Below are 25830 nucleotides of genomic sequence, written 5' to 3' on the forward strand. Positions count from 1 at the left end.
ATACTCACACACTCACCTCTCTGGGTGTTCATGGTCAATCATATCTTGGCTGCTAGCTGCTAGTTGTTTGATGGTTTGAGCATAGTCGGCAAGGGCTTGTTCCAATACCTGATGCTTCTTCACTTCTGCCTGGGCACTCAGTTCGTCCTGGGAGAAGGAAAAGGAGACATCAGACAGCAGGGTCCTGGGCAGGAAGAATTGGCCAAACAAACCACCATTGCTCTGGTTCTCACCTTGGCTTTCTCCTGGCCCATCATGTGTAACTCCTGCTCACCCATCCAAGCCTCGGCCTCTGCAGCATCACGATAGAATTGCTGGGCTCGAAGGGCTTCTTCTAGTCGCTTACCCCGAAGCTCTAGCTCATGGCTCAGGCGTTTCCACATTTCCTGGAGCTCAGCCAGCTCTGGACCTGCTGCTGCTGCTCCCAAAGCACGCTGCCTCTCTTTGAGGTCTGCAATCCGGGGCTCATGGCCCTGGATCTCCTTCTGCAGGGTCTGTCCCAGACAGAAAATATACTGAAAAGCTTGCAGAAAGAACCCCAAGCCTCTATCCCTTTAGACCTCCTCTACCTGGAGCCCTTCCTATATTCTTTTCCTTCCTGAATCCTCTTGCAGACTCTTTCCAGGTTAGGGTCAGAATGTGATATCCCTTCAAACCTCATGCTTTCCTACCAACAGAGGCCACACTCCTGAGCTAGGGGAAGTTAAATCGCCAGGTCTAGGACTACATAGCAACAAGATAATGCCATAGAAACCCTGTCATACGAGAAAACAAAGGAGATGGAATGTATGGCAGCATACATCCATCTTTAATCTCAGCAGACAAAAGGGGATCTCTGTGAGTTCAAGGCCAGCCAAGGATACATAGTAAGACCTTGTCTTAAAACAATAGCACCCACCTTCCACCTCCCATCATCACCCCCAAAAAAGGACAAAACAAAGGTCTGAAGAGGCTCTTGGGAATTTTGTTTTCACCCTTGCCCTCTGCCTCACCTGGTTTTTCTTCATGAGAAGCTGGACGCTGGGCAAGTCCTTGCCATGTTCCATAGAGCTGGCCATGGGTAGCCGCTCAGTCACCCACAACTGGAGAGAAAGGAAGTTAATAGAGGTGCAAAGAGGAGCCACCTACAGTTACAGCTGTGTATGCAGGAGCAGCCATCTCAGTCTAGTGTAGAGGGCCTTGCAGAACATCCATGAACATCCTTAGGGGGAACACTCTCAACACAGAAGAGGGATAGAGCACTGTGGGCATCTCCCCGGTGCCCAGAAAGAGGCTAGAGAGCTACATGGTACCAGGGAACTCCTACAGCTGATAAACTCCTTCAGTAAAGTGGCAGGATACAAGATCAACTCAAAAAAATCAGTAGCCCTCCTATACACAAATGATAAAAGGGATGAGAAAGAAGTCAGAGAAACATCACCCTTTACAATTACAATAGCCACAAATAATATAAAATACCATGGGATAACACTAACTAGACAAGTGAAGGACCTGTTTGATAAGAACTTTAAATCTCTGAAGAAAGAAATTGAAGAAAGTATCAGAAAATGGAAGGATATCCAATGCTCATGGATAGGTAGGATTAACATAGTAAAAATGGCAATCTTACCAAAAGCAATCTACAGATTCAGTGCAATCCCCATCAAAATCCCAACACTTCTTCACAGACTTGGAAGAAAAATACTCAACTTCATATGGAAAAAGACTCAGGATAGCTAAAAGAATTCTATATGATAAAGCAACCTCTGGAGGCATCACCATCCCTGACCTCAAGCTCTACTATAGAGCTATAGTAATAAAAACAGCTTGGTACTGGTATTAAAAACCAACATATGGACCAATGGAATGGAATTGAAGACCCTGACATTAATCCATGCACATATGAACACCTGATTTTTTTTTTTTTTTACAAAGAAGCCAAAACTATACAATGGAAAAAAGAAAGTATCTTCAACAAATGGTGCTGGCATAACTGGATGTCAATATGTAAAAGATTACAAATAGATCCATATCTGTCACCATGCACAAAACTCAAGTCCAAGTGGATCAAAGACCTCAACATAAATCTAGTTACACTAAACTTAACAGAAGAGAAAGTAGGAAGTACTCTTGAATGCATTGGCACCGGAGATCACTTCCTAAATATAACACCAACAGCACAGACACTGAGAACAACAGTTAATAAATGGGACCTCTCGAAACTGAGAAGCTTTTGCAGGGCAAAAGACAGGGTCAATAAGACAAAAAGACAGCCTACAGAATGGGAAAAGACCTTCACCAACCCCACATCTGACAGAGCTACATGGCTGGGAGTAGCTTGCCGTTCCATGCCCAGCCTGGTTACTCACTATCTCATCCTCCACATCCCGGTGGAACTGATGCTGCTCTCGGGAGGCTTGCAAGCGCCGGCATCGTTCCTTCATGGGTTGGCACAGGGCCCTGAACTTCTCCTCCACGGCCCTTGAGGTCCTTTCTACCTCCCCTGCACTCTGGTCTTCCTGGGCCAGGGCCTTTGCCTGGGCTTGGATCGCCTCCACCTCCTTCTCTCTCACAGCCATCTCTCGTTCCAGCATCTGCAAACACAGAAGAGAAAAGATGTCAGTGCCACATTTCCACCTTCACACTCAGAAGACCTAGCCTATATCAAGCCAGTCATGATTCCTGATCACCTGGGGAGAACAACCTCTTTCGGTCTGGATAGGTCAGTCCCAAACTTTAACACACACACACACACACACACACACACACACACACACACACACACACACACGAATTCCAGGACTGTGTGACAACTATGCATATTATGAATTCATTGTCAAATCCACTTCTGCCTCACTTTCAGATGCTGAAACTAGACCAAGTGCATTTTCTTTTTTTGCCAACTGGTACAATGCCAGTCTTGTCAGAAGAGGGCGCTAAAGGCATAGCACAATGCACTGGAGGAGGCATGCTTTGCTTTTTCCTTGGCCTTCAAAACTGCCCACAGAGAACAAGGGGTCTGGTAGCTCTTTCCCCTCTGGAGCCAGGGCTCTACACTCGCTGTTCCGGGATTCTTAGGGTCAGGCAATCAGCAAATATAGTCTACTTAGTAAATAAAGTGTATTGGAGCTGAGCTCCATTCCTCTTATGTATTGTGTGTATGGCTTTTAATTTTCTCTTACATGATAAAGACAAAGTTGAATTGCTATGATAGAGATCGTATGACCTACAAAATGCAAAGTATTTATCATTTGGCTCCATTGAAAATGTTTGTTTTTTGTTGTGGTGGTGGTGGTTTTTACATTTGATATATTTGTGGGTGTATGGGGGCAGGTTCTCTCCTACCATGTAGGTTCTAGGGAGGGAACTCAAATAGTCAGGCTTGGTGATAAGCATTTTTATCCACACAGCCATTGCTGGCCCTACTGTCTCTTTACAGAGAAAAGGTCTTCCGACACTTGCTGTAGAATTCTGTTTAAGACTTGCTACAACTTAGATGTGGTTTGTTTCCTCCAAGACTTAGGCTGAAATCTGCTCCTCAAGACAAAGTGTTGACAGACAGTAGAGGGGCCTTTAAGAGGTGAGTAGGCCATTAAAGGGATTTATGTAGTTCCCATGGGACTGGATTAGTTAAAGGGCAGGTGGTAAAGTGAGGCTGCCTCTTGTGTTTCGTCTCTTTCACACGACCTAATTTCCATCATGTTCGCCTGTCATCTTACGACACAGTACAAGACTCTCCAGAAACTGAGCAGATACTGGTGCTATGCCCTTGAACCTCTAGAACTGCAAGCCAGAATCAACTTCAAAAAATAAATGACCCAGGCTCATGTATTTTATTGTAGCAACAGAAAACAGATTGAGATAACACCTTTAGTACTAATACCTTTTACTAATGAATACCTTTGTTAAACTAAAGTTTCCCTGTCCAAGGCATTGATGTGACCTGTCTCCTGACTTTGCCCTGACTGACACACAGCCCTGTATACTGTAATGCAATTTTTAGTTGAAATCACTGTTAGAAATGCTAAAAGATGTCATCTACCAGGTCTCCCTCTTGAATTGCAAGAGCTAGGCACCCTCTTCCATTCTCCTCTGTTCACTCTCCCCAAAGGCCCCCTGCATACCTGTTGCTTCTTTAGTAGGATGTTGACGCTGGTGAGGTCCTTGCCATAGTCATCTGAGTGCAGCTGGGCCTGCAGACTCTCCAGCCAGCTTTCCAGAGCAGAACAGCTTTGGGCAAATAGTTCTGCCCGGTTGGCATCAAAAAGGCTTCGGGCCTTGGCTTGGGTGGTGGTCTCCAGTTCATCCCAGCGCCTGTGCAGGTCTCCCAGCTTCTCTGACACTAGGATTTTGAGTTCTGGCTTTTCAAGAGTCAGCTCCCGCCCTTCCTGAGTGACAAGACAAAGGAGTCTAAGTGCCAGGGTTAGAACACCACTGAATGTTGCAGGTTGATCACAGGATAGGGATCTCAACAGTAGAGAACTGAGTGTATCAAGTAGTTCTAATTTCTTGTGTGAGACGGGCTTATTAGTAGACTCTTCCTAGAAGTTTCTAAAGCCTTCTGGACTTCCCTTCTTTGTTGATCATACTCCACTCCTTTTTCAAGATCCAACTTGACTCTCACTTAGGAAGCCATTGTGAGCTGGGCCTGGAATTTTGGTACTTGGGAGGCTGAGACAGGAAGGTTGCTGTGAATTTAATGCCAGCCTGGTCTACATAGCAAGATACTGTCTAAAAAAAATTCTTAAAAGCCACTTGCAATCTTTTCTTAGTTTGGGTTCCCTACTGCTCATAGCTTCTAGCGTTCCACTGCACATGGACTTCAGTTATCTGTTGTCATTTCATGTTTCTTAGCTCATGTCTTCTCACTTGCACTATAGCAAACAAATCTCACATGGTCTCTCCATGTTTAGTCCTTCAGCTTGAAGACTTTTGTTCCTGTGGAAGTACAGGAAGCATGTGTGGTGAGTGAAGTGCCCTCACCCAATGGCAGACTGGGAGGTGACTAATCAGCAACCTCATGCTGTGGTGGGATAATGCTGCTTCAGGATCTGTGTTGTCTCCCAGGGTGCCCCAGTAGCTCTGAGCCCCAACAACCTGGTGGCAAGCCTGCCACGGTGATACTCTCCTCTCCTTCTCTCCCTCCCTTCCTCTGTGGTACGGGGGATAGAACCTGGGCCTCACACATGCCATGAACATGTTCTACTGCCGAGGTACACGTCTACCCCAACATATCCTGTCTGGACAGCTCTCTTCTGTCTCCTCTTTCCACTCCCTCCTGGGTTTTGTGGCACCACCTCTCCTGAAGTTGGGCTGCTCCACAACTCTGGTTTCAGGGTCGGCTTCTGAGGCCATAAAGTCAGATGCTTTCAGGTGTTTTATGTGGCTGTTCGGGATGAAGAGGGTCAAAGGGCAGCTTGGCTTATGTGGCTTCACAGCTTTAGCACACGCCTTGCATAGTGATCCAGGCTTGTCCTGACCTTGCCCAGGACACTTGTCCACTTTTGCTTCCAGGAGCCTTGTCATACATTCCGTGCTCCTGACAGACTGACTTCCTCCTCACACTTCTGGGTTTCAGCTCATCACTCACTCTACCTAGAACCTAATACTGCTGCTTGCTCACGATTCTCCTTACCTTCCACAGACGGCCTGATGTGTTCCTACTCGTCTCTACTCAGCTTAGTGTCAGGGCTTTAATGGACTCTACCTTTTGGCACCCACTGTATTCTACTCTGGATCTTTTCACTTATTTTTGCAATCCTGGGCATTGAACAAAGGACCTTGTACATGCTAGTCAAAGCTCCAGCTCCAGCCCTTTTTTACTTTTCATTTTGAGAGAGAGAGTCTTACTAAGTTGTCCAGGATGGCTTTGAACTTGGGATCCTTCCATCTCAGCTTCCCAAGTAGCTAGTAGTTAGTATTACAGGCCTGTGTCAGCAGACTGTTCTGCTCTGGATCTGATTAGTTGTCTACGTATGTCTCGCATCCTGGCTGCAGTGCTTTCCCTTGAAGTCTGAACTAGTGGTAGCATCACCTCCTTTTCCTCTCAGTGCTTGCATATGGTGCTAAGTGTGTGTCTGCTGAACAAATGCAAACATTGCTCTCCTCTCCCCAGTTACTATGCTCTTGAGGGAGGAAAAATGTCTTTTGATATGCCATGTACCACCTAGCAACATGCTAGCTCACATTATCATCTCTAGGAATATTTGCTGAGTAGAAGCAAATATTCACTTATCCTCAGCAGTTGAGGCAGAGCTGTGTGGGAGACAAAGTCCTAGGAATGTTAAGATTCAAAAACAAGGATTGTCAAACCATGGCAGATGGACAAAATCTGCCCCCTTGCCTGTTTTTATAAAGTTTTATTGGAGGACAGCCATGCCCATTAGCTTCTATGACTGCTTTTGTGCCGTGACAGCAGATAGAAGGAGCTGTACACAAGCTGTATGGCCTACAAAGCCTGAAGTATTTCCTGTCAGCCCTTTGTAGATGTTTGCAGACCACACAGCAGAAGAGGCTGTGCTGCCGCAGATCCAGAAGCAGTTATGACACTCAACCCAAGCCACAACTTGGCTAATATACTGTATTTTCTTGAGGTTCTGTCTGACAGAACTTCATCCCCAAGCCCTAACTTTCCATTTTATCAATGTTGGCCTCTGGAAAGAACTATGTTCTGGGGTTAGGCCCCCTCGGGCTAGAATGTGTCCAGGATATGTCCAGAAGCAGCTTCAGAGGCTCGTCATCTTGCGGCTCTGGCCACACTAGTTACCTTGTCCACTTTGTCCAGCCAGTCCTTGTTGGCTGCCAGCTCAGCCATGAATGCCTGGTGCTTTTGCCACTTGGTGTGCAGGTTGCGGGCCTCATCATAGGACACATCCTGAGCTGTCAGCATCTTCTCATCAATCCAGAGTTTCAGCTGGTGCAAACAAAAAGCAGGAATGAAGAAGATCTTTTAGAGGGAGGAGTGGTGGGGGCAGATGAGCCAGGAGATGCAGAAGACTCCACAGGAAGCCATGAAGGGTGTGTGTGTGTGTGTGTGTGTGTGTGTGTGTGTGATGTATAGCTAGGAAATGCTACAGGATACCAGGGAACTGAGAGTCTCACCTCTTGACAGTCTTGCAAGAAGTGCTGCTGCTCTCGGTTGTCCCGAAGGCGGCCCAAAAGCTGCTGCACTGCCTCCTGATTCTTTCTGTGTCTGCAATGACAACCCAGGATGAAACCATGACCCTTAACTCACCTGGAAGATCCAGTCTTCCTCTTATGTGAATTATGTCCCCCAAGAGTCCCAAAAGACACCCAAGGAATTTGATTTCTAGGCCTGCCATCCTAGTAGGCTCGAATTTGGCTCAATGTGGCAAGACCCTCGTGGATCCTGGTCCAGCCTGTCCAACCACTCTGATCTTCTTTTATTTGGTCATCTGCCTCTAACTCCTTTCTGTCTGTCAGTTCACCTGGACACAGATGAACTCAGTTCTCTGGTGTATCAAGCTTTAGACCACCCTCTTTTCCACTATTTTCCCCCAAGTTCCTCATTTGTCCATCATCCTCACCATACCTCTTCTCGATGGAGTCTGCCTTCTCTTGAATCTTCTCAGCATGGATGTTGCCTTTGGACACCAGCTGGCGTCCAGCCTCCAGGAGTCCACGGATGCGCTCTCCATTGGCGTCCATGGTGCTCATGAAGTCTTCCAGCTTTTTAATGGCCACATCTGCAGCCTGGAGTGTCCCTGGCATCTCCGTGTGAGACAAAACATATTCCTGTGTGGAAGAGACAGTAGCAAGCTCACTTCCCATAGCATGTAGATTCTACTCCTCTGAGAAGACTCGCCCAGAGGGACCAGCCTGGTGAGGAACAAAGTGGCCCAGATGGCTCTGTAGAGAGGGCAGAGACCACTAATGTGGGCACCTTACAATGGTACAAGGCAACTAACTGGGCTGGAAGACTTTTACCAGTCCAAATTCGTTTCATCTTATTTGTAACTATTGATTTATTTAATCAGGACTAGCCAGGCTTTTCATTTCCTTTAAAGTCAGTTTGGTTATGTTTACATTTAAATTTTGTTAGAATTATTATATTCTAGTAACACAGCATTTCTCAACCTGTGTGTTGTGACCCTTTGTGGGTCACATATAGATACCTTGCATATCAGATATTTACATTATGATTCCTAACAGTAGCAAAATTACAGCTATGAAGTAACAATGAAATAATTTTATGGTGTGGGGGGGGTCACGACAATATGAGGAACTGTATCAAAGGGTTCCAGAATTAGGAAGGTTAAGAACCACTGTAATAACATATAAAATATGTTATTAGAACATATTTCTAGGGCCTGGAGAGAAGGCTCAGTGGTTAAGAGCACTAACTGCTCTTCCAGAGGTCCTGAGTTCAATTCCCAGCAACCACATGGTGGCTTACAACCATCTGTAATGAGATCTGGTGCTATCTTCTAGCTGACAGGGACACATGCAGGCAGAATGCTGTATGTATATTAAATAAATCTTTTAAAAAACATATTTCTAATATGTACTTCCTGCCTGTATTGCTTGCTCAACCATTCCAACCACACTACCCCTTCTGCTGCCACTTTCTTTGTCCTTCCTCTGACCCCTGTCTTCCTCTTCTTCCTAATTGGGACTCTGCTCCCTGGGCTCTTACCTGGCTGCTGAGCACGCCCTCCGCCTGGCGAGCATCTCTCAAAAACCCTTGGAAGCCATGGGCCTGAGCCAAGCGGCCTTGCCGACTCTCCCACATGCGGCCCAGCTCCTCCCAGCCGGTTCCAAGGGCTTCCAGCCTCTGCCTGAGGAAGAGGCATTGGGGATCAGCCTGGTCTCTGGTCACCTCCTCGCCCAAGGTCCTGAGGCGGCTGTACTCGCTCTGGGCTCGCTCCACCTCTCCCCGCAGGGCTGCGTGCTGGGCTAAGAGGGCTTCTGCCTCGGGCAGGGTAGCTGGCCCTTCTTCAGAGGCTACAGCAGTCTGAGTGCGGCCTAGCCAGGCCTGGAAGTCATCCAAGCTGCGCAGGAAGTCTTGCAGCCTCCGAGCTTCACCCAGGGACTCTTCTCTGCGCCGCATGGTGGCCCGAAGATCCTCCCAGCCAGCTTGTACCTCTCCAAGCCGGGTGTTGATGGCAGGGGCTTGGGCCGGGTGACCCGCAGCCAAGGCATTTGCCTCTTGGGTTAGCTCACCCACCCGAGCAGAGATGGCTTCCAGATCTCTCTCAGTGCCTGCCAGTTTCCGCTGCAGGGCTAGCACACCAGCCAGATCGTTGCCCAGGCCTTGGGTGGACTCAATGACCTTGGTCTTCTCTCTCATCCAGGCCTGGGTCTCTGTGCACTCTAGGTGGTAATTCTGGATGCTCAGGGCTGATGTCAGAGCTGCCTTCTTGCCATCTGCCAGCGACCGAAACTGTTGCCACCTGTGAGTAGGGAAAGGTCTACATGTGGAAGGGGCTTAGCGTCCTTGCCCTGGCCAGGTACCTGGAGACCTCTTCCTACTGCTCTGTGCACACACCTCCTATTTCCACTGTCAGAAGGGTTACTCACCCCTGCTCTTTGCTTCCTTTTCTGATAGTTCCCAGCTTCTCTGGACTGCCTTGACCTCTTCTATTTCTCTTTCTTTCTTTCTTTTTTTTAAAGATTTATTTATTTATTACACATACAGTGTTCTGTCTACATGCCAGAAGAGGGCACCAGATCTCATTACAGATGGTTGTGAGCCACCACATGGTTGCTGGAGATTGAACTCAGGACCTCTGCAAGAACAGCCAGTGCTCTTAACCTCTGAGCCACCTCTCCAGCCCCCTCTTCTATTTCTTTTATGACTTCTCTTCTCTCCACATATTCCAATTAGCTTTCTTTCCTCATTTTCAGCCACCCTTCCAGGCCCTACCACATTCTTCTTCCAACTGCCATCTGCACTGCCTAGTAAGTAAATTTGCTTCTTCCCCCCCCCACCCTTTTTCTTTTTAGTATTATTCCTTGGGGCTGCATCCCCACCTCAAGCCCACCTGTGGTTGAGCTGCTGCTGGGTGCCGATGATGCGGTCCTTGCCTGGTGGATTGGCCTTCAGCAACTGCTCAGCAATGTCATTTACAGCAGTAACCCGTGCAGCCAGGGCATTCATTTCAGGTTCCAAAGTCTCAAACCTGAGGCCAGGGAAGAGTAGGTCCTGAATGATATGAGGCAGCAAGGTACCCAGGTAGTTTCCCTTAGATGCCCACAGAAACACTGTCCCTTAAATGTTGTGGAATAAACTTTTTGTACACTGTGAAGATGTGTCACTCTGGTTGGTTTAATGAAAAGCTGAACAGCCAATAGCGAGGCAGGATTTCCAGGCCAGAGGACCCAGGGAAGAAGGGTGGAGACTCCCCGAGACGGAGAAGAAGCAGGATGGGAGTACAGAGTAAAGGTGACCGAGCCACGTAAAGAAGTTCTAAGAACTAGTTAGGGACCAGCCTCAGCCAAGGCCGAGCTTTCACAATTAATAACAAGTCCGTGTCGTGATTTGGGAGCTGGCTGTGGGACAGAGAAAGACGGGCTACACTTAAACAAGAGGCTCCTGTCCCAACTGCTGGGCCTCTTAGCCTACAAGGTCCACAGTACCTGCAGGCCAGAGCCCCCAACTCCCTCAAAACAAGGAGAAAAACTAACCACTGTAGGGCTGCTCAGAAACATAGTGAAGATCCAAAGTCAGGAATACCTGTACAGCAAGTCAAACTCAACCACCTTAGTGTTCCTCTTGGGGCTCTTACCCCCAACCACCTACCCATGCCACATCCTGCTACTATGAGCTAAAAAGATCCAAAAACAAATGTCTAAGCATAAAGATGTGAACTCCAATGTCTTTGGGGGCAGGGAACACCTGACGTTTCTGTAAAAGGCCAGGTGAGTAAATACTTTTGCTCTGTGAGTCACAGTCCTCAACTCTACTAGGTGGGATGAACATAGCCACAAAGATCCATAAATGAGAGGGCAGGCTCTGCTCCAATAAAATTTTTATTTACAAAACAAAACAACTCAGGCAGCAGGCTGGATTTAGCCCAAGGATTATCGTTTGTCAAGCCCACACCATAATAGGAGATCTTAAAAACTTAAAAACATTTACTTACATTTCAAAACAGCCAGGAAATTTGATTATAGATTGACAGTGGGTGACATCTAAGAGTTTCTAATTTTGTTTTATGTGATAATGGTATTGAAGTTCAATAAAAATGTCCTTTCGGCTATTCATGGTAGCATATGCCTTTAATCCCAGCACTAAGGAGATAGAGGAAGGCAAATCTCTGTGATTCAAGGGCAGCCTGGCTTATATTGCAAATTTCAGGATAGCCAGGGCTACATAGTGAGAATCTTTCCCAAAAAAAAAGAAAGACAGAAAAAAGGGGGGAAAAGATGCCCTTTCTAAATGACTGTAAGGTTTACTGCTCTTTGGATACAACTCAGGTCGTGTGAGTATGCACCAGCAGAAACAAGATAAGGTGGTGTCAGATCCCCTGGAACTGGATTCACAGGCAATTGTGAAACACCTGACGTGAGTTCAGGGAAGCAAACTCAGGAAAAGCATTGCTCCCAACCACTGAGCCGCCACTCCAGCCCAGCTATTTTGTGTTTTAACTTGTTCTTTTAAGTCAGGGTCTTACAATGTAGCCCAGGCTGCCCTGGAACTTTCTACACAGCTCACATTAGTCTCAGACTTATAGAGGCTGTCATAATTTCTTGGATGCTGGCATCACAGGCATACTCCATAGCTAGCTTCCAATTGCACTATTTTAAGTCCATACATAATTTAAAATTATTATTATTATATATAAGGATACTTCCTCATCTTTTTTTTTTAAAAAAGATTTATCTATTTATCATGTCTACAGTGTTCTGCCTGCATGCCAGAAGAGGGCATTAGATCCCATTACAGATGGTTGTGAGCTACCATGTGGTTGCTGGGAATTGAACTCAGGACCTTTAGAAGAGCAGCCAGTGTTCTTAATCGCTGAGCCATCTCTCCAGCGCCCCCATCTTTCTTAAAGGGGCTATCTTGAGGAATCCTATTAGAGACTTGCTTTTTAAAAGGGAAATCAATCAAAAAGAGCAAAAGATTGACAATAATGAAATCTGGGAGACGGACACACAAGGGTTTGTTGTGACATGTTCTCTACTTTTGAGTATGGTTGGGCGTGGTGGCACATGTTTGTAATCACAGCACTCAGGAAGCTAAGACAGGAGGATTGTTACAGCTCACCGAGCCTGGGCTCTAGAGCAAGACCTTGTCTCAATATATTAAAAACAAGGACGACGGGAGAGATGGCTCACTGTTTGAGAGCAATGGTTGCACTTGCAGAGGACATAGGTTTGGTTCCCGGTATGCACACGGTGGCTCATGTAACCATCAGTAACTCCAGTTTCAGAGGATACATTGAGAGAAGTCATAAAAGGAGTAGAAGAGGTCAGGGCAGTCCAGAGAGGCTGGGGACTATCAGAAAGGAAGCAAAGAGCAGGGGTGAGGAACTCTCGTTTCAGTACTTCTGACCTCTGCAGGCACCAGGCACACAGGTGGTGCACAGACAGACAGACAGACAAAACACTCAAGCACATAGGACACATCTTTAAAAATACACATACTAAAACTAGAAAAGAAACAACAGAGCCCTATAAAAAGATGGTAGTTAAGACTCAAAGACTACAGTTAGGGCTCAGAGGGATGTTGCTGGCAGTTTACAGGTGTACTTACACCCCTGTACCAGGCCCCCAGCTCACAGGTGATGCCTCTCGCGGGAAGGCCTTACCTCTGCTGTACCACCTCCAGGTCCTCCAGGCGCTCCGGCAGGGCCAGCCCGTTGAGCCACTGCTCCTTCTCCTCTATCCAGAGCCCACAGGCCCCCGCCTCGCTGAGCATGGTATAGAATGCCAGGGCTGCCTCCAAGGCTCGTGCACGCTCACCCGCCCGGGCCTGCAGCTCCTCATAGTGCCGCTCCAGAGCGGGCACCCTGCCCTGAACTTCAGGTGTATGGCTCAGCGCAGGCGGCAGGGCTGCAGCCTGCTCCCTCAAGGCATCCAGTGTGGGCCGGTGGGCTCGGATCTCCTCCTCAAGGGCCCGGTGCTGCCTGGCCAGGGCCTGTGTGGAGAACTCATCATGCCCTACCTCAGGGCTGGATACCAGGCGTAGTGCATCCACCAACCAGGCATCCATGTCATTCGCATCTGCCTGGAACTGGTAGAGGCTGGCAGCCTGTGCTAGCCGCTGGGCTCGCTCCTCGGCCAGAGCCTCCAGCCGCTCCCACTGGGCCTGGAGCTCGGCTGCACGGGTTGAGGCTTGGTTGGCTCCAGGGTGGCCCTCAGCAACCAACTGCTGGCCTTGTTCCAGGGTCAGCTTCAGGGGCCCCAGACGGCCACTCATCTCACCCCGGAGGGCTGTGTGCTTGTTGAGCAGGCGGAGGACACCGGTCAGGTCCCGGCCTGTCTCAGCTGAGGCCAGGAGGTGCTGCTGCTCCCGCACCCAGGCCTCAGCCTCACCCACTTCCCAGAGGAACCTCCAGAGACGACGTGACTCTTCCAGACGGGCCCTTCGAGTTGCTGCCAACTCACACAGGGCCTCATAGCTCTGCTCCAGAGTGGCCACCCTCTCTGACACCAGCTGTGGGTCACATGGTCTATACTCTGAAAAGAAAAAAAGCAAGCCAGAGGTCCAGAGCTTCCGCTGCTCCCTAGCCACCCTCGTCATGAATCACCAGAGCTTACTCTGGTAGGTCTCCCTTTGGGATCCAGCTACCACCATTACCCGCCCATCAGTGATCCTGCCCCCACGTTTTCCCAAGTGACAAGCCTATTCCTTGTTTCCCAGTCCTTCCATACCCAGCTCCCCCTCCCCAGTTTTACCTTTCTCTTGGTCGCAGAAGCGCAGGGCGGAGGCGCTGACTGCTCGCACCCTCTCAGCCTGCACTGCAATGTCTGCTTCCACCAGCTCGTGCAGCTGCAGCAAGTCCTCCACTCCAGCCAGGTGCTTGCCCAGGTCCTGAGACTGCAGCCGGCCCTGCCAGACACACACGGCATGCCAGTGCCCGGCTGAGAACTGTCTAGCACCCTACCATGGCATGCCAAGCTCACTGCAGCTCCCTTCCACCCTCTTTAGCTAGCTCCATGTTACACCCGGGCGAGCATACCTGCTCCCTCTCACACACAGGGACACCCCAGTTCGGTTCCCACACTTGGTTCTTTATCCTCAGTTGCCCTCTCATGGAACAGTTTTCTTATTAAATCCTGCTCTGGAATTTTTATTGTGAGTCATCTCAGCTCCAGAATCGTAAATACCCACTAGTGTCACGGTTCTGTGACAGCAGCCTTCGGCATCTCCCCAGACCCACCCTCAAGCACACCTCTCGCCTAGAAGATGGCAGCCTGTTTCTCTGCTCCCACTCTTGCAGCCCACAGACCGTCTGCACACAGTAGCCCAAAGGACCTTTTTAAAATACGAGGTGGAATCACACCTCTTCCTTTCTTTGAAATCCTTTAAACATTCTGTCTGAATAAAATCCGAATTCCTTGACCAAGCCTGTGGGGCTCTAGAGGAGTCAGCCATAGCCCCCCTTTATAGCCACTGGTCTACCTTTGTGACCCCCATGTGCCCCACTTGCACAGCCCAGAGCTGGAGCCTCGTCACCCCTTCTGACCAGAACCTGCTCTCCTCAAGAGTGCTCTGGGCTTGCTCTTTGCCTCAGTTCAAATGTCCTTCTCTTAGGAAGGTGCTTGCTCCAGTGCCCCCAGGCCTTAGAACCACCTGCCGTGGTGTCTATGGTTTTTATCAGCCTCTGCCCCTAGGCTGGGAGCCCCACAGGGGCAATCTGTCAGTTTTGCTCATCAGAACTGGGAGGGGCCGGCTCTGCATTAGTACATGCTATAGAGAGATGGGCTGGGTGGGTGAGTGAGGTCGACAGCCACATCTCAGGCCCCGCCCCCCAAGTCATGCCACAAGTGGCTACTACCTTCATCTCTGCCATCCAGTCCATGAGGTAGAGCAGGTCCTGAAACACTTTCTGCAGCTCCAGGTTTAGAAGTAGTCGCTCGCGGCGGGCAGCCACCATCTGCCGTAGGAAGTCCCAGAGCCTGGCTACGTTGTGCTGCCGGGCTGCGATGCGTTTGATGTCATGGTAGTGCTCAGCAGCCAGTTCCGCAGCCACGGCATCCACTGCCTGGACCCGGCCACTGTAGGCCACAATGTCTGTCTCGATGGCTTCGTGCTTCCGCACCGCGGCCTCCACTGCTGCCAGCTCCAGCCCAAAGTTGTCCTGTGGCAGAGGCCGGGAGGGCAGGGTTGGGAACCCAGGGGCAGTACCTCTCTGCTTGCTCCGTCTGTTCCGCAGAGCATGCTGGCTGCCAGATGCCAACTTGAGGTAGTGGCTCTCTGTTCCCTCTGGATCACCTCATCCTGCCTCACTGTCTTTTCTCCTGGGCAAGCCTTGGGCCCCAGATCCTGAGTCTCTTTCATGACAGATACTGTGTTTTAACATCTTCCTGCCCTGTAGGAACCCCTACTGGTACTGTCTCTCTCCCATTTCTCCCCACCAGCCTGGATGTGCCTGGAACATGAGTCCTACCTGGGACACGAGGCGCTGGTTCTCGCTGAGCCAGGTTTCCCGCATGGCAGCCTTGCGGTCGAAGCGAGCAGCCAGTTGCTCCAGCTTCTCCTGGCGGATCAGCTCTGTGCGCAGGGCCAGCTCTCGCTCATGTTCGGCCTTCTCCAGCCGCTCCCAGGCCTGCGAGGTAGAGATTGGATTAGGACAATGGGTCAGGGTAGAGGTCAGCAGGGCCGGGGCCCAAGTGAGTGCCACAGAAACTTGCTCTAGTGGATTCATGGAATGGGATCAGTGAGGCACCTGTGCCTGAAAATCTGAGAAAAAGGGAGAGGTGCCAGGCACACCATGAACCCACATAATAACTGTTTGCTTCTGGACGAGATATGAGGTCATCTGTGGAAAATGCCTGCTTTGTCTGCTGTGGTGGGACTGTGGGTAAGTTTACCTGAGTTAGTCTAACTCTGTGAAAACAACGCAGGAGTAGAGACGGTGACATGGGAACACGCTGAAGAAGACAAAGGACTTGAGGTCTGACTTATTTACAGAGACCACGATCATGAGAGGCTCCCAGAGTCAGGTCTGAGAGTGTGGGCAGTGGGTGTCAGGGCCTGGTGGAGTCAAGAAGGCCCTGGGTAACGGGGAGCATGAAGGGTGCCTAGGCCAGGGATGACCAAGGATGGCCATCTGTGGATGTTAAGGGGGAAGCATGGACCTTGTTGATGTCAGAGATGAGCCGGCCTTCACGGGGCGTGTAGACCTTCTGGTTGTTGGCCCGCAGCTTGCTCTGGATGGTGAAGAGCAACACCTCCAAGTTCCCTTTCTCTGTGAACCTGAAGCAGAGACCAAGGCAAGATTAGAGGCAAAGACCAAAGGGGACCCAAAACCTTGACTCTACACCACAGAATACTCATGCTGCTTTTCTTCTTGCAAAAAGTTACAGTGCTTTGTGTGAAAGCCAAAAAATACTAGCAAGTAAACCAAAAGAACATACTTTGGTTTTCTCCTTTTTTTCTAGGGAACTCAGTGTGTATGTATGTATATATATTATATATATATATATAATATTTTAATAAATAAAATTTAAAGATTTATTTATTATGTATACAAGTGTTCTACCTGCATGTATGCAGGCCAGAAGAGGGCACCAGATCTAACTACAGATGGTTGTGAGCCACCATGTGGTTACTGGGAATTGAATTCAGGACCTCTGGAAGAGCAGCCACTGCTCTTAACCTCTGAGCTATCTTCCAGTCCCCAGGAACTCAGTATATTGACTGGGTTAGCCTTGAACTCACAGATCCGCTTGCCTCTGCCTCCTGGGGGCTGGGATTAAAGGTGTATGCCACCATGCCAGACCCTCACCTTGTTTTTCCTTTTCCTTTCCTTTTTTTTTTTTTTTTTTTTTTTTTTTGAGACTGGGTCTTGCTATGTAGCTCAGGCTAGCCTTGAGCTCATAATCTTCCTGCCTTAGCTTTTAGAGACCTGGGGTTACAGGTGTGCATCACTATGCTTGGCCCAAGGACATTTTTTATTTTTCTTACTATCTATTTATTTATTTACTGACTGCAGCACTGGGGGTGGACCAGGGCCTCACACATGCTAAGCAAATTCTCTACCACTGAACTACATCTCCACCTCTTCAAGAAAACTTTCTGCCAGCACCCGGGAGGGAGAAGCAGGTGGATCTCTGTGAGTTCCAGGCCAGCTTGGTCTACAGAGTGAGTTCCAGGGCTACAGAGGAACCCTCTCTCAAAAAACAAAAACAAAAACAAAAACAAAAAAAAAAAGAAAAAGAAAAAAACCTTTCTGTTTTATCACAGGTCTCATAGAGTTACCTAGGCTAGCTTTGAACTTGAGCTTGTGATTATCCATCCTGTCTCAGCTTCCTGAATAGCCTGGATTATAAACCTGCAACTCCAAGACCAGCAGAAACATCATTTTAAAGTAACCAAGAGCTCCACAGAAGGGGTGACTGTTGTTACCCATGGAAGTGCTGGTTTCTTCCTTGCACCATGGGGAGCTAGTGTAAACAGAGCTCAGTGATCAACTCAGCAGCTGTAATCAAGACCTTGGCTCTCAGGACTTCCCAGCATTAGCACATGGTAACTTCTCACTGTCTACATTCTCTCATCCCTGTTTTCCAGATAAGAACACTTAACACAAACAAGCTATATAAGTTGTCCAACACAACTGCTGAGTGGAAGAGCCAGGATTTGAACCAGGCACCTTAAACTTAGGTGCTTACCACTTTGTTTGCTGTGGCTTACGATGAACTCTTGTAGACCACTTCTTCAACTATGACAATCTTTTCATGTCAAGCTCATTTGGAGGGATACTATTTTCAGTGGTTGCTTCATGGCTTATTATTATTATTTTACAAAGGTCATGTTGAGGAGTGTCCTTGAGATTACATCTTTGTTGAATGCCCAGAAAAGGATTTTCCAGGCAAACGGTACCTCACACCATTCCCTGGGCTGTACAGAATAGTTGTTTTTAGATAAATATTAGTTTTGGAGTTAACATATTAACTCCAAAAAGTTTGATGATGATTCTCTCCCCCTCCCCGACCAGTATGTGCCACAGAGAATTGTTAACAGCAATCCTACACATGAAGAAATGAATGCTAACTACCTCTGTGATGCTCATTCTACATCAGCCACGTCATACCACCAGCTGCTGACTTGTCTGTCAGGTCCAGTCCTGTCTGTTCCTACACTGAGACTACGGTGCTGCATGACCGACCCCAACCAGTATTTTTCCTTTTTTCAGGCAGGGTCTTACTCTGATACTCAGGTTGGAACTCAATATGGCTGCCCTTAGAACTCATGGCAGTCGTCCTGCCTCAGATGCCCAAAAGCTGGGATTTGCAGGTGCGAGCCACCACAGCTGGCTTGCAACCAGTAATTTTATCTGATGGACTGCACTGACTTGACATGCCATGGCAATCATTCTTCCATGGCATGCGTTTTAAAAACGGCTAGTCATTAGAAAATGTGTTTTGGAACAACTGCGCCGTTTGGATGCTTCCAGCACGTTGAGCTGAGGGAAATGAGCCTTGGCTGCGTTTCTGTACTGCCAAATGTCCCTCCCAAAAGGCCGCCCTCTTTGAGGCTTTCTCTCAAGTGAGCACAGCTCTGGGCAGGCATGCTCTGGCAGGGTGGGGCCCAGGAGACACCTACTTGGGTGGCTTCTCCACAGTGCGGTAGGAGTTGAAAGACTGCAGCTGGTTCTGGACTCCGTTCAGGGAGTTGGCCAGCTGCCTGTCATTGAGGGTCACAATCGTTTGTTCAATCCACTGCAGCAGCTCAGAGGCCAGGGACTCATATTTCTCTACCAGGTGTTCCGCCTCCATGGCATGGTCCAGGACCTGTGGGACAGGAGATAGGTAAGTGGGTGTCCTACCCAGTGCTATAGCTCCACCCTGCCCCGTTTTAGGGGAGTGAGACCGACGCAGGCCTCCTCCGGCCCGCCCCCTCTGGCCCTTAAGCCTGCTGCCTCTCAGGAAGGGTACCTTGCCAATCCTTTTGCCTTCCACAGCCAGGGCCTTCATCTTGGAGAAGTAGTGGTAGTAAGTGGCCACGTAGGTGATGATTGACTTCTCATCGGGTTGATCCACATTCACATCTGAGGAAAAGGACCATCTTAGGTGAGGCAGACATAGAACCTGCCTCCCTTCCAGAAGTAGGCCTAAAACCTAACCGACTCACCTCATGCTAGGGGCCCCCAGCCCTCCAATGCTAACACATCTTTTTCAGATCCTTTTAGAGCAGCGGTTCTCAGCTGGTGTGGTGACCCCCAGCCATACAGTTATGCTTATATATACGTTACAGTTATAACGGTAGCAGTTATAATTTTGCTGTTATGAATCATTATGTGGATATGTGATGTGCAACCCCTCTGAAGGGATTGTTCAACCCCCTTCCCCAAAGGAGTCGTGACCCACAGGTTGAGAACCACGGCTTTAGAGCCAAGTAACAACTCAATTATGCCAACTTCCTCTTAGATATGGGAAGGGCCTGCCAAGCAGAGGGCGAGAAATCCAGAAGCCCAGGAAACTTTTTACTTAGTATATGTGATACACATTAAAGCAAGCAAATAAATAGCATTCCCATCTGGTGGCTCATGGTCCCCAGAGGCTAGAAAAATGTCTGAAGTGTCCATGGACTGAGGACAGAGACTAGAAGCTAAGCCTCTCAAAGCTGGGTGCACTATAACGAGGACAGACACCAGCTCTTCGTGTCATCTGGGGCATGGTCACTGCTGTTGTCTCCAGTCTGTTTCTAAAGTTCAGCCGTGGGTAGACCCAAGGAGGTAAGTATCCCTCAGACCAAGCATTCGCCACACAACCACAGCTGACAATGACTTGTGGGTCCCTGGGCTGTCTGACTTAGGCCACACCACTCCGTCTCAAAGGCTAGACCAGGAGACAGGAAGCCCCTCAGAGCCTTCAGAAAACACCAAGGCAGGCTGGAACTCCTGAAGTCGTCTCAGTCAAGTCCACAGGAGTCTTCACTTGACTCCCGTGTCCCGCACAATAGTCATGCTTTGCAAATGTTCTCCAAGGAACTTTGCACTTAGCCTGCTTCTGTCTCTAAGAAGCCCAGATACTCTGAATGACAGCTGAATGACATGCTTGTCATTCTCAACTAAGAGGGCTACCAGCGGGATGAAAGTCAGGGAGAAAGAATCAAACCAGCCAGCCAGGCGAAGAAGGAATGCTTCCAATGGGGGCTCTTGGTCTGGCTCTCCTCCCTTTTCTGGCTGCACCCAGATTACTCTGCCCTGCAGAGGCAGAGGAGGAAACGAGCTCTAGAGCTGGACTGAACCTGACTCACAGCTGTACCAGGTCTATGACCTTCAGCAGGTCACCTGATCTTTAAAGGTCCCATCTCTTCCGTAAACTGAGGATAATAATGGCAAAGGGATGTTGTTAGGACAAGTAAGGTATGTCGAGTGTAGTGCAGCACCAGGTACAAAGAGCCCAGTGGCCCTAACTGACCATAGCACCATGGGAGGCGGTCAGCAGGGACAACTGACCATGGGCTAGTTCTTGGTGAGAACCAAAGGTTGTACAGCTTAACTAAAACCCTAGAATTTTAGAACAAATCAGAGATCATGTGAACCAGAGTTCTCTCATTTTATTTTTAAATGTTTATTTTTGTGGTGCTAGAATGTGCACAATGACCTCTGAGTTTCATTCCCAGCTCTGTTCTTCCCATTTTGGAGATGAGGAAACTAAGCCAGGCTAAGTGATCGGCTCTAAATCATACAGGTGCTCTGGGCTGAGAAAGAACCTACAGCCCGGAGCTCTCTCTGAGGCAGGGCTCCCCTTATTCATACAAACTTGGTTTGTTCTGAGGTAGTCTGTAGCACAGGTTATCCTCAAACTTGCTATATAGGAAGGCTGGCCTTAAATTCCTAACCCTAGCTGGGCGGTGGTGGTACACGCCTTTAATCCCAGCACTTAGGAGGAAGAGGCAGGTGGATCTCTGTGAGTTCGAGGCCAGCCTGGTCTACAAAGCGAGATCCAGGACAGACACTAAAACTACACAGAGAAACCCTGTCTTTGAAAAACAAACAAACAAACAAACAAACAAAAAAAGACCCTAACCCTTCTACCTCTGGCTGCCGAGTATTGGGATTGTAGGCATAAGCCAACTCACAGGTACCTTCTTTCTTCTTCCAAGACACAACTTTTCTTACCATAAAAGTTATCCTTTAAAAGTATACAGTTCAGCAGCTTGGAGTGTATTCACAAGGTTGTGGAAATCATTGCTACCACCTAATTCCAGAACATTTGCATCCCTCCACTGTTGCTGGTTCTCCCTGGCAACCACCAATTTGCCTCTGTCTTCCCTACACCTGTTTTGCAGAGCTCTGGCCCACCTTCAGGATCCAGGAGCTTGGTCAGGCCGAGTTCCTTTTCAGCCAGATTGAAAGCATTCTGCAGATTGTAGTGTGCATTACACTTCTTCAGGGACTCAAAATCCAGCAGGTCTGGCCTGGGGGTGGGGGAGGGAGGGACACAGAACACATCAAAAGCATGTCAGAGCCTAAAGAAAAAAATGTAAATTCATTCCTGGTTGGAAATACCCCAAGCCCACTCATGGTATACCATGCTACTTCCTGGCTCCTCTCCCACAGTCTTTTTTCCTTCCCTCTTTTTGAGACAGGGTCTCTTCTTATGTAGCCTTGCCTGGCTTGGAACTCACTTTGAGACCAGACTGGCCTTGAATTTGCTATTCTGCTTCTGCCTCCCAAGCCTGGGATCCCCTTCATTTTCCCTCTATAGCTACGCTCTAGCTCAGCCACTCTCCTGGCCTCTGCTGTGTGCTCCTGGGTCATCCACTCCTGTGTCCATCCAACTGACTTCTCACCGGTGTTTGTGAACAATGGCGTTAAAGGCCAGCCCATCTCTCCAACTGGTGGTAAAGTTGTGCACGTTGACATTGGGATACCTGTACAGAAAGACCAGGAAAAAACAGTGAGCACTTGAGAGCCCTGGTCTGCGATACAAGGACAATGGGCAGGTTGTGGACCCGAGTCCATCCCAGTGTGGCCAACCCCGACAGCCATGCTCCCGGGCCCCCTCACCCTGCGGTCTTCATCTGGCACCACAGCAGCAGAGCGTCCTTGGCTGACTTCTTCTCCTTGTTGTCCTCTGTCTCCACACTGATGTCTTGGATCTGAGAAAGGAGAAAACAGGGTGCAACTCCCCAGTGGTGTCTTGGTGATACCAGAGACACTCAGAGAAAATCACAGAAAACTGATTTTTAGGAATGTTGTGTGATGGGACAGAACCTGAGGGAGCTCTTCTTTCCTAGGCTAGTGACACAGGTTCGGGGGATTGGACAAAGGACGTCAGTGGAAGTGCCTACGAGGGGAGGGGCTGGTTCTTCCGTGTGGAGAGTACGAGCAGGGGAATGAATGTTTCCTGAGAGCTGGCTTTCAAAGATAGAGCTGAAAGAGGGAGAGGTCAACTGGAGAATGACGGGCACCATTAGAGAAGTTGAGATGACACCGAGATAGAGTATAACATGGAAAGTGACAAGACACCCCCGTCACCTGCATGGATATGCTTCAATGGCAAGCTGCTCTAGAAAGTTCTATGCTCCGTTTGTAAATTTACTTATTATTACTTTATTTGTTATATGTATGGGTGTTTTGCCTGTGTGTCTGTCTGTGCACCATGTGTGTGCCTGGTGCTCTCAGAGGCCAGAAGAGGGCATCAAATCCCCTAGAACCCGAGTCATAAGTGATTGGGAGCTGCATGTGGGTGCTGGGAATTGAACCCAGGTCCTCTGGAAGAACATCCATTACAGTGCTTTTAACTCCTGGACCATCTCTCCAGCCCCTCAATTTTTGTATTTATCTTGTCACAGACCATCAGTAACAGCGTGAGGGTATAGTCTGGTTGGTGTACAGCTCACACCTTAGCTAACACCTGGAGGATACCTGGAATCGAAGGATGATGGTCCACACCAGCCCAAGGGTCAGACGGTGGTTTCCATCCACAATGTCATGGGAGCCCATGTTTTCCAGGTGTACTTTCTGCTCCTTCAGGAACTGCAGGGCTTTATCCACATTCTCCAGGCAGTGGATCCGCATCCGGCCCTTTGTGGGCTTTGGCTATGGGTGGATGAAGGGTACAGTGACATGGGACCATCGTTTGCTTTCTTCCTAGCTTTCTCAGCAACCTGCCCCATAACCTCCCATGATCTCCTTTGGGAACACAGGGACAGCCCTAGGGCCAGGCCAGAGGTCATGGAGCCCAAGCAAGGTTACAGATGCGGCTTGTGCAGATTAAGATTCCCAAGGGAATTAACTGCACCCAGAGTGGATGGGAGAAGAAACGTTTTCAATGGGGCCACTGTTCCTGTCTCTGCAAAGCATGGCTCCCATGTAATCCATGTAGCAAAGCCCCTGGGAATGAGACCATCCTCCAGGCAGAGGAGCCATGGTATTTTGCTCAGCTCTTTATGGCACCCCCTGTGGTTTGTCCCCTTGGCCAGTCTCTGAGGCTCCCTCCTCTGCTCACTGTCCCAACTCACCAGGGTCTCTCCCGAGAGCACCTCCAGGAGCCTCAGGAGGTTGCGCCCGTCCCGCAGGTCGCTGTACAGGTCTCCCACCCGGCATGTCACCCGGGCCAGGTGGGAGTTCACCCACTTGGTGAAGGTTTTCTTCTGCACGGCTTCTCGCTCATCTGCAGTGGTGACAAGGAGTCATTCCTGTCCCGCAAGGACAGTATGCTTGCTTCTAAGCACTAACAGGCATGTGTGGGATGGGATGCCTGCGAGAGTCTAAGTGACAGCTGGGATCGGGCAGGGTTAGGGATGACCAACAGAACAAACAATAATCTAAACAGCTAAGAAATGAAGAGGCTGGGATGAACTCGTGAGCCAAGGAAAGGATAAGAAGAGCAAGATAAAGCCGGGCACAGTGGCTCACACCTTTAATCTCAGGTTCGAGGCCAGCCTGGTCTACAGAGAGTTCCAGGACAGCCAGGCTACACAAAGAAACCCTGTGTGTGTGTGTGGGGGGGGGACCCAAACAAACAAAAAAAGAAAAGACAGACAAAAAAGGTCTCAAGAAGAAAGGAGAGAAGAAGCTGCCCAGGGAGGGGCTGGGGTTAGGCTTCATGCTCTAACAGTGATGAAATACCGGACAACTTACTCAATGCCTCAGTTTCTCCACTTGTAGGACGAGCATATTCCTATTTTATTGGGTCACTATAGCAATTAAATGAGATACTGGGTATGATACATCTAGTGGTTGTTCAGTAGGATGTGGCTCCCTGCTGGGGAGCTTTGATAAAGGCAGGCCCTCCTTCTCCTTCAGATGTGGACAAGGGAGAAGGTGTGACCTCTAAATATGGCAGACCTCCCAGATGGTCAGCACCTGGACTCCTAGTGGAGAGGCTGTGTGGGCTTTTAAGGCAGCTCCCTGCTCCGGGTCATGTAAGGAAAAGGTAGGCTACTCTACTCTGAGGCAGGCCTGCACAGTTGGCTGTAGAGGGTCCAGACCTAGGACACTATTACCTCAAGACTCAGAAATAATTTATAAGAAATCAATTATAAGAATAAATCGGGCATGGTGGTGCAGGCCTTTAATCTTGGGAGGCAGAGGCAGGCCAATCTCTGTGAATTCCAGACCAGCCAGGGTGGATCTCACCAGACAGTGAGACCCTGTCTCAAACACAAACAAACAAAAATAAGAACTTGCAAGTTCAAGGGGGCAATGCAGGTGGAGCTGAGTGCCGACCTTCAAGTGAGGCAGGCAGGGCCTGGCAGCCCAGTCCCCAGGGGGAGCTCCTGACAAGGGATGCTGTCAGGCTGCACCAGAAGCTGATGATTACAGACTTTGTAAATGGAAAGGGACGGAGTAAGCTCTGTCCTGTCAACTACTTTGGAGGTCAGGATTCCTGCCAGTTGCCCTTAGAAAGCCCCTGTGGGGACCCAGCCCAAGTGGTAAGTGTGCAGTGTCATATTTACCTCCATCTCAGCACCAGCACCTCAGAAATTTAGACTCATCCCTTAATTTCACATTCCTGTGCCCCTCCCTGATAAAACAGCCACACACCCAAGGCTATTCCCGACTTTCTCACCTCCAATTCCTGTGCCTATGCCAAACCGGGGGTCCTAATCACCAAACCGGGGGTCCTAATCACCATGTGGGATACCCCTTAGCACTTGTGCTGCCTATGGTGACTCTGGGCCTCTTTTAGGGTTCCAGGCCCTATGTGAGTTGAGGACAGATTAAGTCATCTGGCAATTACTGAATCCAGGGAGACCTCCCTGACACCAGGCAAGCTGGCGTGGGGCACACAGGCAGACTAAAAGTGGAAACAGTACCTAGAAAGATCTGGTAAAGCCAGGCACCAAAGTGTAGCATCACAAGACACCCACAACATCCCTAAACACACATGCCATGAAATAAACTTATTTGTGCCAAGACGAACATTCCAGTTCAGACGTCTAGAGACCTGTGTGTACAAACCCCCTCCTTTGACACACGCTCTCCACTTTCTACATAGCCTCTCTTCACAGCCATTCAGAAGCCCAGGCAAACACATAAAAGCTCTAGGTCCTAGGCCTCTAGCCCACGCTTCTCTCCTTCCTTAACAAGGCCAGCATGGCCAAACCATGGGGGTGAGCCACGAGCCACCAGGGGAGACTGCTATGGCCTCTCTAGCTGATGACAAGAACCCAAAAGCTCTTCCATCCTCAGCGCCTTTGCACCCATCAGGGCACCTCAAGGTCACACCCCTCATGCCACCCCCCACCCCCCCCCA

The 25830-nt window shown here is 49.1% G+C and overlaps 2 protein-coding genes across 4 annotated transcripts in view; one reads left to right on the forward strand and one right to left on the reverse strand.

Moving 5' to 3' along the window:
* Positions 1-10247, forward strand: part of LOC114709125 (RNA-binding protein 14) — an 85917-nt gene extending 75670 nt beyond the window's left edge. The window contains exon 5 of the mRNA XM_037208295.1: positions 9847-10247. The gene's annotated coding sequence lies outside the window, so the exon portion shown is untranslated. The remainder of the gene's footprint in view (positions 1-9846) is intronic.
* The window catches only part of Sptbn2 (spectrin beta, non-erythrocytic 2), a 42259-nt gene that overhangs the window by 6725 nt on the left and 9704 nt on the right, over positions 1-25830 (reverse strand). For all 3 annotated transcript variants that reach the window (XM_037208283.1, XM_028892782.2, XM_028892783.2), the window contains 22 exons: positions 23591-23742; positions 22995-23168; positions 22134-22225; positions 21917-21997; positions 21426-21541; positions 19051-19163; positions 18719-18906; positions 16252-16369; positions 15561-15719; positions 14949-15251; positions 13846-13999; positions 12756-13626; positions 9984-10121; positions 8636-9392; positions 7532-7734; positions 7081-7171; positions 6746-6892; positions 4104-4367; positions 2349-2573; positions 993-1082; positions 234-494; positions 17-147 (listed from right to left, as the gene is read on the reverse strand). In XM_037208283.1, coding sequence (XP_037064178.1) covers positions 17-147; positions 234-494; positions 993-1082; positions 2349-2573; positions 4104-4367; positions 6746-6892; positions 7081-7171; positions 7532-7734; positions 8636-9392; positions 9984-10121; positions 12756-13626; positions 13846-13999; positions 14949-15251; positions 15561-15719; positions 16252-16369; positions 18719-18906; positions 19051-19163; positions 21426-21541; positions 21917-21997; positions 22134-22225; positions 22995-23168; positions 23591-23742 — 4828 coding nt within the window. The remainder of the gene's footprint in view (positions 1-16; positions 148-233; positions 495-992; positions 1083-2348; positions 2574-4103; positions 4368-6745; positions 6893-7080; positions 7172-7531; positions 7735-8635; positions 9393-9983; positions 10122-12755; positions 13627-13845; positions 14000-14948; positions 15252-15560; positions 15720-16251; positions 16370-18718; positions 18907-19050; positions 19164-21425; positions 21542-21916; positions 21998-22133; positions 22226-22994; positions 23169-23590; positions 23743-25830) is intronic.

This window comes from Peromyscus leucopus, chromosome 1, assembly GCF_004664715.2.
Source record: "Peromyscus leucopus breed LL Stock chromosome 1, UCI_PerLeu_2.1, whole genome shotgun sequence".
In the NCBI taxonomy this organism is placed as follows: Eukaryota; Metazoa; Chordata; class Mammalia; order Rodentia; family Cricetidae; genus Peromyscus; species Peromyscus leucopus.